Source organism: Macrobrachium rosenbergii, chromosome 41 (genome assembly GCF_040412425.1).
Source record: "Macrobrachium rosenbergii isolate ZJJX-2024 chromosome 41, ASM4041242v1, whole genome shotgun sequence".
Taxonomy (NCBI): domain Eukaryota; kingdom Metazoa; phylum Arthropoda; class Malacostraca; order Decapoda; family Palaemonidae; genus Macrobrachium; species Macrobrachium rosenbergii.
Genome location: NC_089781.1, coordinates 38278805 through 38298220, shown reverse-complemented (window position 1 = coordinate 38298220; position 19416 = coordinate 38278805). Strand labels below are relative to the sequence as shown.

Sequence of the window (19416 nt, the reverse complement as noted above, 5' to 3'; positions counted from 1 at the left end):
ATGACGCCGGTGACTTGCCGACGAGGGTCGGTAATGCCCAAACGCTTTGTTAGAGCGCCGTAGTTAGTCCGTTAGGGGCGTGGGTTGGTTCATTGGGCCAAGACTTCGCCGTTTGGGTCCGTTAATGGCTTCCGGGAACCACTCCGGGGGTCACCACTGTGAGAGATGTGCAAAATAATGAGTAGGAAGACAAGTACTGCTAGGTTATTGATGAAGCAATCCGCTTATAAAGTGGCGTGTGGACGTCTGCGTATAATGCAGAGACCGCGGGTACAAAAATTTACAGGTGATCTGAGGTCAAACTATTTCTCTACAAAAAACAGGATAGGTACATACAGAAAACATAATGACTAACAATGTCTGGTTAGACGTAAAAATACTCTGTTGCATATACATAGTGCATGGTCAATTGAACAGATAATAAACATACAATTCATGATAACGATAATATTGTGTTCGTCCGACCCTAGGTCGAACGTGAAGGCACCGCAGAAAACGGGATGTTCATTACAGAGAACACGTTGAGCGGGGACTTTACAGGCCTGCATACATGATATGAAGTCAGCTATATCTAAAATTATAGTACTATTTGACTTATCAGCTTTTGTGATGTGGATTGTATTGTCATTTTTAAGATGTCAAACTTTTCTTATAGCAAGCAGAGAAATTACTTTCATGCCTAACATTGGCAGCTCCATAAACAATACCTCTAATTATGTCAACATGATTTTGAGGAAAATCACAATATTTTTCAAATATACACAGGGACGACGCAATCGTTAAAACAGAGGGTCTATTCGATGTAAAGAAGGATAAACCACATCCAAGTTCACTCACAACATTTTATATGTAAGGCGCCTAACGGCAGAGTGTCTCAAGTGCCAAAAACTAAAATTGGAGGAAAACGCAGTCAAAGTTTGGCTATTTTCAGAATGCGATATCTCAGCATTTAAATGAGGTACGACACTGGGGTTTGTTTTAAAATAAAGGTTATTGTGTCTGCTTTCAAACCATCATTGTAAAATAGCCAAGAGTTTAATGCATGCCGAAAGATAAAGCGATGACTGCATTCATCTTGAAATCAATCTTTCTCCAGTACACTGAATCCCATAAAAACACACACCAATGCCCCTGTAACCCCTCTAGGACCCCCCCTAAAGATATTATCTTTGTTTTATTTATCATTCTGGATAATTTCCTTGATTATCTTAATCTTACAGGAATAACTAGGTGATTTTGTTCACTTCAAAAAAGACCTAAAAAGGTAATGCTTTACACAATAAAAAAGCAGCAGAAAGATAATAAGATATTTTAATCAGAATACTCTGAGGCTGATACAGTCGTCTCACCTGCAAAACAATAATAATTGCCGTCAATAATGGCTAAAATACATTTTGATTGGAAAAAACGTAAGCGCCAATTACTTCAGGCGAGAATCAGATGTCATAGTCCAGTAAATCATTATCCACGTCATTCTCATGAGGAGTATCTTGAAGGGTGTCTGGAGTAGCAGTGAGGGTATCTTGATAAAAAAAAAGCTGGTTGAAGTATGTCATGAAAATCTGGGGGATGAATGGAACCAGATCTTTTCTGCTTACATACGCCTCACCTTTGTTACGTAAGCTTTTGGCTACATTTTGCTTCCAATTAGCAAAGTCCCGGACTCTCTTTCTGCCCTGGAAGGTCCTGGAACATTGTCATCCACATTCGTGTTGGACATGATGAAGAGGAACCAGTATTATTAATGAATAAAGAACAAAAAGAAGCACATTAAATCCAGAAGCGATCATGGGGAAGGAAGGTACAAGAATGTTTTTTATTCCAGTGATAGCCAGTGGCTCCACTGATGGCTAGCCTTTCTCATTGGTCGTGCGGGAGGTGTGGCAGGGCGTCTGGACTCATGATTGGTTTATGCACCACGGGCGCTTGCGACTCTCTGCCACCCAGACCAGCCAGTGCAGCCATGTGTAGCGTCACTAAGGAAAAGAAGTAATGTTACAAAACGAGAATTTCGACCTTGTTGTTGTGGGAAATTTGAACTGAAATTTCTTCTCCTGACAGGTAGAGGGTTAGAGATGACGTTGGTGTGCTTAACTCCAAATTGGCGACGGTGTCGCTTACGACACTCTGCCGTTAGGCGCCTCATATACAGTATATATAAAACGGAGTTTGGTTGATGACAAAGGCTGGGCAGCACCAGTTGTTTTATAACCACTCAAGTTTTTTTTTTTTATTGATATCAAGGTAGAAGGTACATAGCCGATAGTGACTCACCATGACTGATGAATCACTCATGAAATCACATCATTAGGATCATGATCTAGCAACATGCTTAGGAGAAAATCCCTGAAGTACTCTCCAACTTTCTTTCCTCCACGAAATTTCTTGCTCTCTTTTCATATCATCATGATTATCTTTGTTACAATAACAGCTTTATCAAGGCTACCTCATCCAGTGGTACGAATCCAGTTACAAGCCCAGTTAAGATCATTTTTTTCAAATGAGAGAGCACACATTTTAAATAACTATCAAGAAAGTTGTATGTCTGGAAAGTAGATCGGATTCTCTCTCTTTCTTTCTTTCTCTCTAATACACACTTTATTATTTAAGTCTGCAAGTTACGTCACAACTCGAACATACAAAAACTCCTTAGGCCATCTGAAATTCCAATCGAGCCTCTGCTGTTATGCTGTATCGCATGTATGTACTGTTTTGCTAGGAGTGTATGGAATGTGCTTATGCTCATTCTCATATGGTTTCTATAATCATGTTCATAACTATATTGTAGTCCACATACTGTTGTTGTATGGCTCCCGTAAACATCCCTCCCATTTAGCCAATATTTGCACCAAATTTTTGTCTTTTTCTTTTTTCTTTATATATACTCTAATTATTACACTGCACAAGTTTTTTTCCAAGTTGTACTGTCCAACATGTTTTTCGTACGACACTCGACAAGGTACCAGCGTCATTGGGCATGCCCACCAATTCGTCAACTCTGCTGTGTGGACAACCCTCATGGGTAAGTCCATCAGAATTTGCCCACCTACCTCGCTGCCCAGTGGGCACACCTCGTCTGGACAGGCCTTTAAACACACTAAGCAAAGGAAAAGGAATCCACATATAAACCAATAATGAAAAGATGAAAACACAAAAGCTAGTACAACTCAGTGTAGCTTGGAATACACTGCATACATTTGAATACTCAGAAGAGACACACAAGAATCACTAATATGCTCATGAGGGGAACGTGCTACAGGCTAAGCATGAATGGTAGAACCTTTTATTCCTTTCAACTCATGTTGACGTAACTAGGATGCATTTACACAATAAAATTAATTATAATTTTGTTTTGTATAACAAATTGTTCATTCTAATAGCCACAATAACCTTTAACTTTTCAGTTTCCTTACATTTTTGGATAACTTTGCCACCACAAACCTGAGACCTTGAGAAAATAAAACAAAGCAGTTCCTTTCTTCTTGGTAAGATGTTTTACCCAGGCACTCTAGTGCTTTATTAATTTCCTTTTAAATTCAGGGTTGCAAAGGTAAATGTGTCCATGAGATGTAAAGTTTAGGTGTAAATACATCATATGGATTGTTCACAAGGTTGGTTTCCAAAAATAAATTTGATTGTAGTTTATCAAAATTTGGATTTGAGATTTGGTCTGACTCATCCATGCGAGATAAACAGGAGTTACATAAGCATTGGTTTAAACCTCACAGTGTTACAATGAGCAGGCTAGTGCCTTTCCAATTTTTTTTTTTTATCTAATTCATGAATGATAAATCACAAGCATATTCAGAAAAAGGATTTATTTAACTCCAGTACTATATACATACAACTAAGCTTTCTCAAGGATTGCTGAAATGAAGGAAAACAAGTCATGATAAAAATTAGTCAAATAATAATGGATATTACAATATTTGACAAAACATGTTATTATAAACATAAAAAAAAATAAAAACAAAAACATGGACCATCCAAAATTGCAAAGCTGTATATTAATGCTAGATTATCCCTACATGACCTACTGTTAGTAAATAAACACACAAATTTCCTTTTACACAATAAGTTATACAGTACAGCATTACCTGTACATCATCAAATAAGAAACTATCTATAATAAATAAAGGACTGCAACATTTTAGTAACATGTAAAGCATTATAAAACTTAAAATATCTTATTTATATACTCCCAACAATAATTAACTATTTTATCACAGCTCCATGTTAATGGACACTCAGTTAAAAGGAGATGAAAAAATTACAAACCCCTACATATAAGGTGGCATCTACATTAAGAATGTCATTGCCCAATCTTGAAACCTCTCCAAGCCAGATTCTAAGCAATGTACAGCATGGTAAAAAGACCCACTACTTCCCATCATAACATCAGGATTAGCTATCATAACAACAGGGTTAGTAGTGCATTAGAACATTCTTTCATAATTTATCTAGAGCTTTCATCTTTGTAAGAATCTTTTTAACAAATTATCATATAAATTCAAATGTTTAATTCACAATGAAAAACAGCACAAATACCATAATTTCTGCTAAGGAATGTAGCCAACCTTGAAAGAAAACTTCAAAAGTCATCTGTACCATCAAACAAGGGATGCAGTGACCATAGAGTAATCACATGCAATTATATAAAAAAATAAAATCCTTGCCCCATGTTTTTCATGAACGAGAAGGATTAATAATATCCAAAAACCCATATTATTCTAGCAGTTCAAATATATGAACATAAAGGCATCAGATCAATTCATAAGGATTGTAATATATTCATCCCTAATGTTAAGCAAGTCTCTTGCACTGTTTGGACTAGTAATGGCATGGATATATGTTCGGTATTTACCGCTGTATTTTGAGCTTCAAACATTTTAACATTTAATCATCTATTGTAATCATCTATTGCAATCAATAAGTAAAACAAAAACAAAAATCTAAACTTTAAATAGAACATTTATGCCTCTAAAAGACTACAGTATTCTGAGATATTATATTCATTACCATCCACTAAAGAAGCATACTGAAAGGCAAATCTGTTTATCAGCGAGGTTAATATTTTTGCATCTGTAAATGAACACATGTAAATTAAGTTAATAATGTATCATAAAATACATAAATATATACAAAAGGTGTAAAACTACTACTTTAAACATTTCGTAATGAGCATGAGGTAGATCTAGCAAAATGGAAAAAGAAAATTAAGTTTACAAAACACACTGGGGATATATTACAAAATTTTAGTAAAAAATATGCTGGAATCTTTGCCAAAAATCATAAACTACTAAAAAAGACAAATATAACTGCAAGAAAAGAAGACAAATATAACTGCAAGAAAAGAAAAGTCAAAAGCAATTTGTAAGTAATATGGAAAATTAGGACCAGACAGTGAGTAAGCATGTCTTTTGATGTTAACTAACGTAACAAGTGACAATGAAACTTGAAGTATGTTCTAAAACTATATTAAAATACAGCATATAATCTAGATGCCGTACAATTTACAGCAATGAAGATTTCTTTCCATTTAATATCATCATCTTATTCGTTGCCAAAACTGCTTATCCTTTACCTCATTCAGTTATGACAACTTTCCACAGGACTAGCGAGTACACAGCCAGAATAATGTTGTCAGTGGAGCTGTTTGTAAAACCTGTCATTAAAAGCTTATGTATTAAAACATGGAATGTTAGTCTACATTCTTTAGCCTTCTATAATTCCAACAAAACAGCACTTTGTTAACATTTCTATAGATCTGCAGATATTTGGAAATCCATATACGGATGTCAACTCTGTTTAGAAGGGCCCAAATTACCAGTTTCCCTTCATGACAAAAATATAAATGAATCATTTTAATTGTAAAAACATTGTCAAATATCTAAATAACAGTCTATCCTTATTTTCTTTGAACACTTCACTTACTGACAACAAGATTTCTGCTTTTGTAAGCTGATCAGTGGTCTGGTTAAATTACTTAATAATAATAATCTCTTGTATCATAATATAAATCCTATTAAATCACAAAGACAAATGTTTATTATTTTGCCACTATATGAAGTAAAGGGTGTATACTTAAGTAGAAGCTACTTTTCATACAGTGACTAATCCGTGAAGCTACTGTCTACAATCCTTTATTGCACTGATAAAACTAACCTCTTTCCAACACAGCATAAAGAAAAAGCCACGAGGAGCAAGTTTATATTCGGAGTGTTTAGGTTCCTTCATTTTTTACTTTTACTTTCAATTTCAACAACCCTTCTACAGTACATACGGTGTGGAAAGGTTTGTTACAGAGGGCACACCTTAACCTACAACTGAATCCTAAGTCGAGGTCAATTTGTGGTTGCATTTGCTTCTCTTTATGTTTCTTACTCTTGCTTTTATATTCCTCTATCCTTTATATGGTACTTTTCTTGTTTTGCCATTTGTCTTTAGTTTCTTTCTTTATACTTACTTGAAAATGGTTGTACAATTCATTCTGTAAAACATTCTAGCTGTTATGTAACCAGTGCAGTTTAATACACTTTGATTGATGCCTGTCCCGTCTTAAATGCATATTACCCTGAGAAGGTGCAACCTACTGAGTTATTAGTAGGTTACTCTGTGAGTAGTACTCATACACTCTGTGTAGCTTCCCTTGGAACTTCAGCTGCATTCTTTAGTACCTTTTACTTCTTATTCATCCTCTTTGGTCCCTTCCATCCTAAGCTGTCTAGTCTTTAAAATTTTGGTTTTTAACTTCCACCCTTCAACCTATGAATAGTCTTTAAGCATAATAATATTATATGCAAGATGCGTGCTTCTTTGTGTGTGTGTGTGTGTGCGTGTGTGTTAAGTAATAAAATATACTGTGTCCATACTCAACCCTAGAAATAAAAAGACAATAATGCTCAAGTTTCCACCTTACCTCATCAATGGGGGAGAGATGAAAGTTAAAATAAATGTTAAGCTAATCCTCGATTATAATAAAAGCAAGATAAAACTGGAACGTGTAACCTGCCTACAATCAATGGTACTGTTTTGTTGAAAGCATTTTATAGAATGATATTAATTAATGCTTGTCATTATGGCTACAAGAAGTATTTCAAAACTTGAAGGTCGCAGATGATTAGATGACATGCTATGTGACCAATAATTAAAATAAAAACTTTACAGAGCTTAAAATTCATAAAAGAATGTAACTTCACCTGAATCTACTGTTCTCATGCTCACTACTGTAAATGAACCGCTATATGTAGTAAGACCTATTAGTGCTATCTTTCAAAACTTTCAAAAAATAAATAAATTTAATAAGCCACAACTACAACCATATAAAAATCCATGAATAATCCTAAAGGATTCAATTTTAAGATAAAAAAAATACTGGAGCTTTGCACAGGTGCATATGCTGCAATGCACTGCTTCTACCTCTAATATAAATGGCCAACAGATAAAAAGATGTTATGCCAAAAAACTTATGGCCTTTAAGGTTACCAAAATCATAAAACAACCTTCTCTCCATGCCATTTTGCGTTAAAGTATTCTCCTTCCAACTACTAGTGAATTACAAATATATGAGACAGTATCATTATATAAACATTACAATAACAATTCAATAAATGTAAGGAGTAGTCTTTTAATTAATACTGAGTCTAAAATGAAAGTCCTACACAAGATATGCATTTTTCACTTATAAAGATGTTTCAACCAATAGCCACTCCCAGGAATACTGATAAAAACACTAGTAGAACATCACAAAAATACATCTTACTGAACAACCAGAAATCATTATTCTCAATATCTACGTATATAATGATAAATATTCCTGGACTGAGGTTACAAATCTAACCATGAATATTCCTAGTTTTTATAATTTAACAGAAGTCACTTATAACAAATATGTAAGGACTATTTACCAGAGAAATTAATCTTTTCTTATATCTATTAGTTTTGAGAACACAATGCAGCAATTCCATTGGAAAACCCTGAAAAAAAAATATATATTGATGGATCATAATGGAAATCTCATTCTGATTAAGTTCATCCTATAAATTTATTTAACAATTTTGTTTTACTACCTCACTTTTACAAAAATATGGGAACAAATCATTTTACCATCTATCATACAAGTAGAATGCACTTCATTCCACTATGGATAGCCCTCTTAATTTCATCATCACTCCACCTCACAGACACAAATGATATTAAAATATTAGACTGCTGTTGCATTCTTGTATGATTTCTTTCCCAGTTTGTAAGTTGAGATCCTTTAACACCTCACTTTCTTGTTTACAGCACATGACCATAATTCTTAAAAATGTCCAACTGCAATGTTTCTGATGATATTAGCATTATGGTATTAAAATTTTCTTAGAGACTATAATTAGGCATATAAATCATGTGCACAATAGTTCCATCTGATACTAGTTCACTAAATGAAAGATAGAGGCCATTTGAATCAATTCTTCATCTTGACATTACGGTGATCAAATCAAATACATACCCTTTGATACGAAAATTAAATCCCAGAATTTTCCGTTTTCTTCAGAATGAAACAACTATTTCCTCAGAATGAAACAACTATTTCCTATTTTATGGTAAGAATTTTATACATATGAACTACATTGCTTATACAAAAATTTTTTCAACAGAATAATACATGTAATTATGAAATGTTACGTACCTGCCAACTTCTGTATTAGCAACTGTAATCTGTGCTAGTATACAGTAATAATGATACACTGTATTGTCAATAGGCTATATGATCAATTATTGAACTGTCTACCTTTCCTTCTTCACTTCAAATTCATTTCACCTTCAATTCTAAAATGATGGTTGAAATGAATGTGATCACAATTATAGCCCTTTTTCTTAATAACCACTAGTTTCCCCCTCAAAATCTATAGAGATTTTAGTTTCCCTCTCAAAATCTATAGAGATTTACCTATAAAACATGAAATGCCAAAGATATGACATGGAGCTAGAAGGCTACTGGTCATATATTTATTAAGCCCTATTCCCTTTGAGTGTCTTCATTAAGCAAGATCATAGTTGCAAGGAAAAATGTGCTGAATATAAGATGCATCTGACTGATGGGATAAATAGAAAATGGTTTTACAAATATTAGAAAGCATACTTGTAGTATTTACCCCATGATGCCCAATAAATCACATCAATATGGTAATGTGGCTCAAAACTATGTATTATTCATAAAGAGTAACAAGTAAGAAATTAGAAGAAACATGATGTGATGCAATAAATCTGATAACTTTGAATTGCAACACCCAGCATATTAATTTGTGAGTGATAGCCAACAACTTACATGAGTCAAACTTACAAGTTACACACTACTAAGTAACAACAACAATTCAATAAATTAACAGAAGTGCATCATACATTCTCTCTTTAACTTCTCTGTCTAATAGTCCCCTTATACGAGGTACTCCATTGTAAATCCTTATGCTCCTGTCAATTATCTATGTATTTACTATTGAAGTTTAAAAAGCATGGATGAAATCGGTCACCTTAAAGTGCATACTTTATATGCAATGCCGAAAAATACAAGCAGCAGCTCTAACCTGTTGCATACAATAACAGAGTACCCACTTTTGCACTAAATTTTGCAGTAGTAAAGTCATAGTACTTAAAATTTCACCCACCGGTTGTAATGTGTACACTACTTCAATTTACTTGTTTTAATTATTCACCTGACACAGCAATGTATTAGAATGACATGAATATTAATGAGTGGTTAAAATCTTAGTGTCACCTTTTATTGGGGAGAATTTCATACAACACTAGTACCCATGTATCAAATCAATTTTCTACTTTAAGGAAGTATACATATAAATAACTTTCATTAGATTTGCTTTACAATCAAATGTGAGAAATTTCTTCTGTGTTTGATATGGCTGACCTGGTTAGTTTCCTGGATATGAAATTCCTCAGTTTTTCCCATAATCTTACTGGGAAAGTGCATCTCCTCTATGAGGAGAAAACCATGTGTCACTGAAGGTCTTCATCGTCATCATCATAGTCATCGTAAGAACCAGTGAGTGAACCATACATTCCATCTTCATCATCATCATCCTCATCATCTGTAACATCTTCTCCATACCTTCTCAGTCTACGTCTGTAGTCAGACATTTTGCTGTCTTGATCAGTTACCAATACCAAAAGGTCTTCTTGCTCTTTCTTAAGATTTTCAAGTTCATCCTGGAAAAATGTTACACAGTATAAATTAAATAAGTCACCAATAAACAACTGAGGTATGTGCCATCCATTTATCCTTGTGGTAACAGAAAATGTTTGCAGAGTTGAAATATTGCTCTAAAACCTACCTCTAGATCTCTACATCTTTTTGCATCTGATGAAGCTGATACAGTACTCTCTGATGATGTTACTGCACTGAGCTGCTTCTGTAGTTCTTTATTTTGAGAAAGGGATTCTTGAAGTTGGCCATCTATCGAGATGTTTTCATCCCTCAATTTGCCATTCAGTTCTTTTAACTGATCCAATTCTTTCTGCAGGGCCAAGACCTGATGACAATAAAATTTAATCACATTTTGTCTTAATGGCCTGGAAAATATTTTCCTTAAATCCTTTAAAATGTTTGTTTTCACTTATTTCCAAGTTCATTACCTTGACAGATAAATGTAAATCTTGCAAGCAATAAATTTAACAAATCACACATACACTTAGCCAATCGAGGCAAACCCTTACGCTTCATCTCTTTATACAGACCACATATGTTTAGGCCATAACATTTTCTAAATATTGCAAAATGTTTTAGCTCTTATTTATTTTAACTTTTCTGCTTCTCTTATACAAACTCTCTTTCATTACAAACCCACTTGCGAATGTATACACACAATTAAGTCCCAAATGTTCCCAGTTCATCAGTCTTTTGTCTGTCAGGCAGAAATAGCTTCTACATAAAAAGGCCACCTGGATCCACAGGTATGTTTCAACCAATAACCTCTCTTTCATGATTCTAATCTCATTTTGCAGTTATTTACTTCAGAGAGGATTACTTTTACATTTTCATTTTAGTGTACTCAGCAAATGACTGATGAGTTAATTTTGTATTCAGGTAGGTACTTCACAGTTGCCAGGACCACCTGCTACAAAAACTGCTTTGTAAGGTGCAGTTACCTGTAAGTAGCATTTGGTCACCCAGAAAATGTAGCTCTTTTGGAATGTTTACTTTATTCCAGTCTATGATTACTGTTTTGTGCATATTTCACTAATTTTCACCATTTTTTTGTGGAGGTTTTAATAGTTAAGGTTTACCATTAACCACCTTACAAGGTGTTTTGATAGAGTAGCCATTGTTGGTCCTCAAAGGAGTTACACACTCATGGTACCTCCAGGGATCTATAAGACAGACCAACCAATTATGTGGAATTCTCTTATATATACAGTAATTGGTCTCAGCCAGAATTGTGCTTGTTGGCACAGTGATAGAATATCAAGGACTCAGGACAGGAGGGAGTTATCTACTGTCCTACAATGCCTGCCTCTGCTTTCAATATGTTTCACCCACACAGATGTGACAACAACATACATTGGCAGCCATTTCCGTTACACTCTGATCTGTCCAAGAGTTCACTTAACCCTAGGTTCTGCTCTGGAAATTGTGTTCAACTATGCTTTTTAGAGCATTACTCCAATCAAGTCAAGTACCTGTACTTTTTTAAGACCCAGTCAAAAGTTTTATTTCCTTAAAATTTTAACAGCTAGGCTTATACTTGTTTAAATTGAGAGCCAGTAGGCCTCTTGCAAGGCAAGACATTAGGAGTAGATCGCTAGGCTATGCTGTAACTGCCGTGCTGTTTTTTCTTGTTTGACAGAGTGATAATAAGCATTAGGGCAATAATAATAGACAATTTTGTTATTGGAACTTATCATACAATGACCTTTCTACCACTGACAGATAATTTGAGGTTACCAAAAGGGTAAGTCGGATTAGTCTAACTTCTTGTTTATGAAACATAGATGCAATCATAGTTCCCAATCGTACTTGACTTACAAGCCTTGGTGTTTACTAAAGGCCAATATTTCCTTTGTACTATCTTATAATTAAACTAATGGCTTTATGATACACAGTTCCCCAGTTACCCTTAATATTGGGGTTCTTTTCAATGTTAAAGGAATACATTCATGCAGACCTTCTTCCAACGGGTATCACTGCGCCGGTAACAACGTCACAGGTGTTGAGAAAATTAGCATGACGTTTATCTTTTTCCTAAGGAAATACAAAAATACTTTTTCGTAATGGTGAGCTTTGCCAAACAATTTAAAATCTCAGAGATACTGACTTTATGTATTTCTGGTATGATCATTCTAATAATTATTAATTTTATTGGTAAGTAAAACATACCTTCACTTGGTGCTTGGGAATAGACCGGGTAATCAAAAGTTATAAAATGTGTAGAAATATATAGTATTGATACTTATTTAGTTTTGTCTTAATTGAGTTAAGAAGAATTTGTAACTAAATCCTTTAAGGAGTATTACTATAGTAATTGTGAACTGATAATTTAATACATTACTACTATGACCCACTGATCATGTTTCCTTACATCATACTATGGACATGTACTTGTGGCCATGTAGGCCTGGGTTAATTTGAAGTGTTTGCAGCCTAGGTAGTGATATAGGTAGCTAGCTAACACTATGTAGTTTTTATTAAACACTTGTTCCTTTTATCACTACTGGGCTACTATTACGCAAGACTACATATTACCTGCACCACAGCGAATTGCTCAATCTGCTTTTCACCTGTGAAAACAGCTCATAACTACCAGCCATTAGCCACCCCCCAAAAGGAATAAAGGAGAATTTGGTTGCTGGCTGGACATGTGTGAAATATGTCACATGCTTTTAGCAGCAAGTTTAAATGATGAAAGAGCTCATTTTCAAGCTGTCTTCATGCGATAGGTTTCAATAGATATACATAAGGAGACTAGTGTACATTGTTCAAGCAGAACTTCGGCAGTGTTTCCATCCCTCTCCAAGCAGAATTCACATTTGGGCCAAAACTCCAAAAGCACCGGATTCTAGGAACTCCAACTTCAACTCCACCGATGAAGACGAAGAGCCTTTCCCTGGGAGAAAGGTCACTGTTAACAGACAGATGCTTTAAATGAGAATCTTGCCTTTCCCAAACAGCAATCTTGCAGTAAGGGGGACCCTGATATGGTTCACCCAACTCCATCTGAAGTGTCTGTACCTTCTAGGGGGTAGTGATTTATCCTGGACTTCTTTACTGCCAGGCAGTGGTGATGACTGCCTTGGCTCAATCAGTAGGCTTCCCTGATAAAAGTCTGCTTGCTGTAGTTTCTATACCGCCGGGCAGTGATGATACGACTGCCTTGGCTCAATCAGTACGTTCATGCTTTACTGATAGGAAAATTCTGCTTGCTGTACTTTCTATACTGCCAGGCAGTGATGATATGACTCCACAGGCTCATTAGTTCAAACAAGCTTTCCTGATAGGAAATTCTGATTGCTGTACTTTCTATACTCCCAGGTAGTGGTGACTGCCTTGGCTCAATCAGTTCAGCCAGGTCTCCCTGATAGGAAAATTCCACTTGCTGTACTTTCTACTATGACAGGCAGTGATGATACAACTGCTTTGGCTCATCAGTTCATGAAGGCTTCCCTAATGGGAAATTCCTCTTGCAGTAATATCAAAATTCAGGAAGGAAATCATGAACAGTATCAAGGTTGGCCCCATGAGAGTGTAACTCCTTTGGGGACTCATTTGCTACTGAGCATCAACATAGAGATGCTTGCCATGATTCCCAAGAGAAATTCAGGTCTGTCCAGGATGTGGAATCGGGTATATGTAAAAATTTCTCATCCTTTAAACTAGAAGATTGAGAGGCTGCACAGTCTGCCCAAAATGAGATAGGTTTCTCACCAAAAATCTTAGGTCATGGGAACAAGGTAATAAAAAAGTCAAGTCCAAAAAGAGGTTGAAATCAGTTGTCTAGATCCCTGTTGAAATCAGAATGGATAACAACTTACTCCCCGAGCTCTGACTGATAACAATAATAAGACTAAGTCAAACAATAAAACCTTAAATCAAAATGCAGCACGGGTACTGATATCTGCCTCTGAGAATGATACTGATAACCTTTGGTGAGACACCTCAGCGTGCATCCTTTCACCAGATGGAAAATACCTCATTACTGAAAGGAAAACTGATTGAGGTTGAACATATAGAATTTTGAGACAGAGCTGCCTTTCCCAATAATGAATGGCGCTTGATCCTTCTTTTAATAGGAATTCAGAAACCATTGAAGGAGACAGTTATCCTGCTTAATAACATAGCTAAGAAAGCCAAACAGAAGTAACCATACTAATGAAAGCCATAGAAGCAACCTATCTCCAGTTTAATGAAAAAAATAGTACAACAATTTTACAGAACCAATAACCTCTCTGGGAGGCATCAGCCTTCTGTCTCTTCACTCCTAAAACCATCAATCATGTGAAGACGGAATTTCAGTTTTGTGATAACTGGGAAACGAGAGTTTATGGCTGAAATAATGCCAGTTGTCTCCACCATCCCAGTATCTGATAGTGCTACAAAGGAATGAGCAATATTTGTCTTCCTTTATGAAAGGGAAAAGCTCCCATTGGACATGGCTACCCAGCAATTTGGGAGCCCTACAGGGAAAATCTCAGAACAGCCATGACTGAATTTTATGTTAGGCTCCACCTACTAAAGAGCTTCCAGTCTTCCAGAACAATGTTCACTGCAGTAGCCAAAACACTTATGTGGAACTTACTGGGAGCACTCTGTGACTTTCTAGAGTGTCACATTAAGGCCTGAAAGGAAGCATTGGTGGGCTCCAAGATTTTGCTCCCCAATGTAACCTCCCTATTGCATTCTTCCTCTATCTGTTGGGACTGGACCTTTTTTGAAGTCTTTTGTCGCACAACTCACTGAATGAGCCCGACAATAAAACTACACAATATATATACTGTTTTTGAAAATGGGGAATTTGGGGAACAATACCCTTGAGAGTTTCCTCTTCCTTAGCCTAAGAAAGCTTGGTGTGAATCAAAGCCTTACAAGCCTCCAGTCACTACTAAAGTACCCCTCTGACAACAGAAGAAAGGACAATAGCAGCATCAGTGCCCCTTTCAAAGCAGACAAGATATCCCTACCAGGGGAAAGAAAAATCAACTCCTGGACTGTGTATTATAGGGAAGGGAAGAGGTGGAGCTCCATGGACTTGCATGGCTGCAGTTGTCTTCTACAGCATAACATGCAGTGGAAGTCCTCCCACTGGGGGAGGGGGAACAGTATCATTTTCAATGGGCTAAAGTAGAGATGGTCTCACACTCCCCATCCTCTAGAGTAGTTTCTTCCAAAAACCAGACCCCCTTTTAAAAGGGGGCCATAGATAAAGAGGGCTTTATTTGCCACCACACTTCAGCATCCCCAAGCAGCATTCCTCAAATGAAGGGTGATTCATGACCCGTCAAATTTGAACAAATATATGGTTTGCATAAATTTTATATATATAGTACTTATTTTACGGGCGCTCAGGAATGAAGGATTTTAACTGGTGGCCTACCTAGATGATTCACTGATCTGGGGAACCACTAGAAAAGAATGCTGACAGAACCTGAGATTGGTAGCCAACCAACTCCAGTCAAAAGGTTTCTTAATGGGAACAAGTCCCACTTACATCCAGCAGACTTTTTCTGAGGCTGGGACTTTGTTGGGCTACTCTTCACGGACAGCTGTCTCTTGCCAACAGCACCCAACCAGAATGAGGAAGGATCTGAGAAGATTCCCTGCACAACCCAGTTTTTCCAGACGACAACTGGAATGTAGTCTGGGCGTGTTACAGTTGGGTCTGTGATAGATCTAATCCTGAGATTGTGGCTATAGGATTTAAACAGTCTGGCTCTCAAATGCAATGAAAAGGCTTTGAGATCGCCTTCATCTGAAAATGGGAAGATACTCTGTCCATGGATGGATATATATGGATACCTGCATGACAGGTTGAGGCGGCCACTGAGAGGATTGTCAGTTAGGGAGAAGATGGTCACTTGTCCTGGGGCTATTTGCCGTCTTTCGATCTCAGAAAATTGAAACCTCAAAAAGGAATCCACATTTTGTTGGTCCTATACAATATGACTGCAATGTCATATCAAGAGGTTAGGCGCATGCCGAGCTCCTCTCATGCAGTCTTATATCAAATAAGAGGTTAGGCTCATGTTGAGCTCCTCTCTTGCAGTCTTGCTGAGCTCCTCTCAAGTTAGTAATTGCTAACATGCTTCCACAGTCCGGAAGTGGACCAGTTTGCCGCATGCCAGAACCCTCAACTTCCAATGTATGTCTCTCTGAATCTGGACATTCAGGCAATAGCAAGAGATACATTCCTACATGACTGGAACAAATGGAGGATATATACCTTTCTCCTTCACTGTCTCAGATTTTGAAAGCTTTGAACAATCTTCTAGCTTTCAATGAAACCATTTGCCTAGTAGCCTTCAATTAGCCAAGCAGGCATCCAAAAGGTGAGTACATCATTAACTTTCTTTGTAAATGTTTTCTTCGAAGAAGTCTCCGAGTGTACGGAGTGGTATTAGAGGCAGTATTACTGAACTGGTGAAGGCACAACAATCCTGCAGCCAGACCCGACTAAATTAGGTAAGTCACAGTAGAACCACAATGGATAATGCATTTATAGGTTCGTGTGTCTCCTGTTCTATATTACCAGACCCTAATCGGTATCCAGAATCCGGAATAAAGAAAACGGTTGATAACCTGTGACTTTACCTTGAATAAAAAAATTCCTGAAACACTATTGCCATGACAGTTGTGGTCATGCTGAGATATTGCTAGGGAAGGTGCACTAATCCTGCAGCCAGACCCGCCATAATTAGGTAAGTCACCTTTGAATAACAAAGAATAATATATACATTAGTTCATTTTTTTTTTTTATTGCCAGACCCTATGGGTATGTGGAGTAAAGAAAATGGTTAATAACCTGTGCCTATACCTCGGACCAAAAATTAATCTGGGTTGTCGGGATTTAACTATTAGGACCTAAGCCATTTTGTCACCTGTAAATTTCTTTTGTAAGCCCCTTTGATGAAGAACAGCAGCTACACTATCAAAAAACAGGTTCTGACGTAGGAAAAACCTATTTTTGTTTGCCGCTGAGAGTTCTTAAACCACCCACTTTCCCTGTCGAAAAGGCATGGGACTGGGGTGAACATTTATCTTGCACAGACATGGCATGTAATGAAAATAGCTACCGACTTATGTTGTTGTCACATCTGTGAGGGTGAGATATAGAACAAACCGAGGCAGTCATTGTAGGACAACAGATAGTGCCCTACTGTCCTGAGTCCTTTATATTCTGTCACTGTGCCAACAAGCACTATTCTAGCTGAGACCAACTGTAAGAGAATTCTCTGTAACTGGTTGGTCTGTCTTATGAAGCCCTGGGGGGGACCATGAGAGTATAACTCCTTTGAGGACTCACAGTGGCTGCCAAAATTAGGATTTTCCTACATTAAAACCTGTTTTATAGTTGCCACTCTTGCTTCATCTCAATGGTATGATTAAACTAACTAATAATAATACTCACATGCTAGTCCTTATTTGCACTAACCACTTTCCTTCCATTTTTATTTGCTGGTCTGCAGCACAGAGTAAGTATACTTCTTCACTTTGTTGTTTTTATTTTATTTTCTTGGCAGTTTTTAGCTATTTTACTGGTGCTAGACTTTGATGACCTTATTAGTTGTATATTTTCTGAATGTTCCTTCCTAGCATTACTGGCCTGCCTTATTATCTCTATGAAAATTTTTGTTTCTGTGTTATTTGAAAAAATTAACATATTTAAGTACACAGCTGCCTATAATTATGCCTTTGATATTTCTTTTTAATTATATAAGATTTAATTTTGCATTACTAATCCAATTTTCAGCTTCACAATGACTTGTTACATTACAACAGCCCCTTAATCATTTACCTTCCCCTACCTACCCATGCATATATGTATTAAATTGCACTAGATGGGGAAAGTGCAGTAAATATAATGACACAGGTGTGAATGGGTGAGAACTAAGACTTGAACTTTTTCTGGATGTGATTGCATAAAATACCTCTGTTCAGCCAAGCACACTAGCTAAGCATTGTACATACACTGACTGGCTCAATGAGAATGATGTGCTGACTGGTTTGTTAATGTTGAGGTGATGGGGGGAAGGGGGCAATTAATTGCCAAGTGTGGGCAGAGGAAAAACTGTACAATGAATCAGCCTGTCACAGGGCTTGTTCTTTTAACTTTGGTCACTGATTTATACTTTAATGAGGGCTATCAGATATTCACAACAGAAACTTGTTTGTTGCTGTTCCCTACACTCTGATATGGGTTATAATTCTGGTATGTTTGTTTTTGTGTGTGCTAATGGCACCTGCTACATAGAAAAAAAAACTGTATTGCCCTTAGCCATGATATTGGAGATTCTTGACACCCTGGGTGCAGAGTGGACTAGTCCAAGGGTGATTGTGGGTATTGTATAGGATCCAAAAGTTGCCAGTGATACATGTACCAAATGGCTTTCATATTTCACTAACTTTTCACAACAATGTGTACTATAACAGAAGGAAACAGTAATTAAGTTGATGAAATCTGGCATCATTTTTCACATCATTCATTTGCTTAGTCAGTGCTTTAATAACAGAGGATAATGTTATCAGTTTTGCTATAAACTTATGTGTTACTTAACAGTTTTTAATAACAATGTACACACCCTTTTAATTGATAAATATAGTACAGTATGAATAAGTTTCGTTGCAGTTTGTAAAAAAAAATTTGGGCATAACTCAGTACTGTAAGAGCATATTATTTTTAAATGCAGAGATTATTTATTCTGTTGTGTAATACAGGTGCAAAATAAAGTATACTGTAGTATGTACATTACTATAATTTGAAAAATGTGAAAAAATGCTATGAGCTATTGTTTATGGTGTATTTTTTATATGCATCCAACTTCTTAATGATTTTCTGTTCTAGACAGTTGCCAAACAATGGAATGATTCTGTACACCACCATAAAATATGATACAGAAAATAATTAAAAGTTGCTTATCACAGGATTTACTAATATAATATATATCCTGTATACTAACACTGATATAATGTAAGGTGCATCATGCTGTACATACTATTGTTGCAAGTAGGATGCATTCAAGAAAGAATGTTAGGATGTACACGACTGGCCATCATACAGTGCTGTCTTTTTCTTGATTACAAGTAAAATGCTTGGCCAGAAAGCAATGTTCTGGACAATTTATGTGGAATTGGATAAGGCTGTTTTGATGTGGTATGTCAACCATTGGTGGGTAATGGTTCATGGAACTGAACTGATCATGGCTACAAAT

The 19416-nt window shown here is 36.4% G+C and overlaps 1 protein-coding gene across 1 annotated transcript in view; it reads right to left on the bottom strand.

Annotated features, from left to right (window-relative positions):
* Window positions 1-3803: 3803 nt before the first annotated feature.
* Window positions 3804-19416, bottom strand: part of p115 (General vesicular transport factor p115) — a 311820-nt gene continuing 296207 nt past the window's right edge. The window contains 2 exon segments of the mRNA XM_067084261.1: window positions 3804-10206; window positions 10332-10529. Of these exon segments, the coding sequence (XP_066940362.1) occupies window positions 9997-10206; window positions 10332-10529 (408 nt within the window). The 3' untranslated portion in view covers window positions 3804-9996.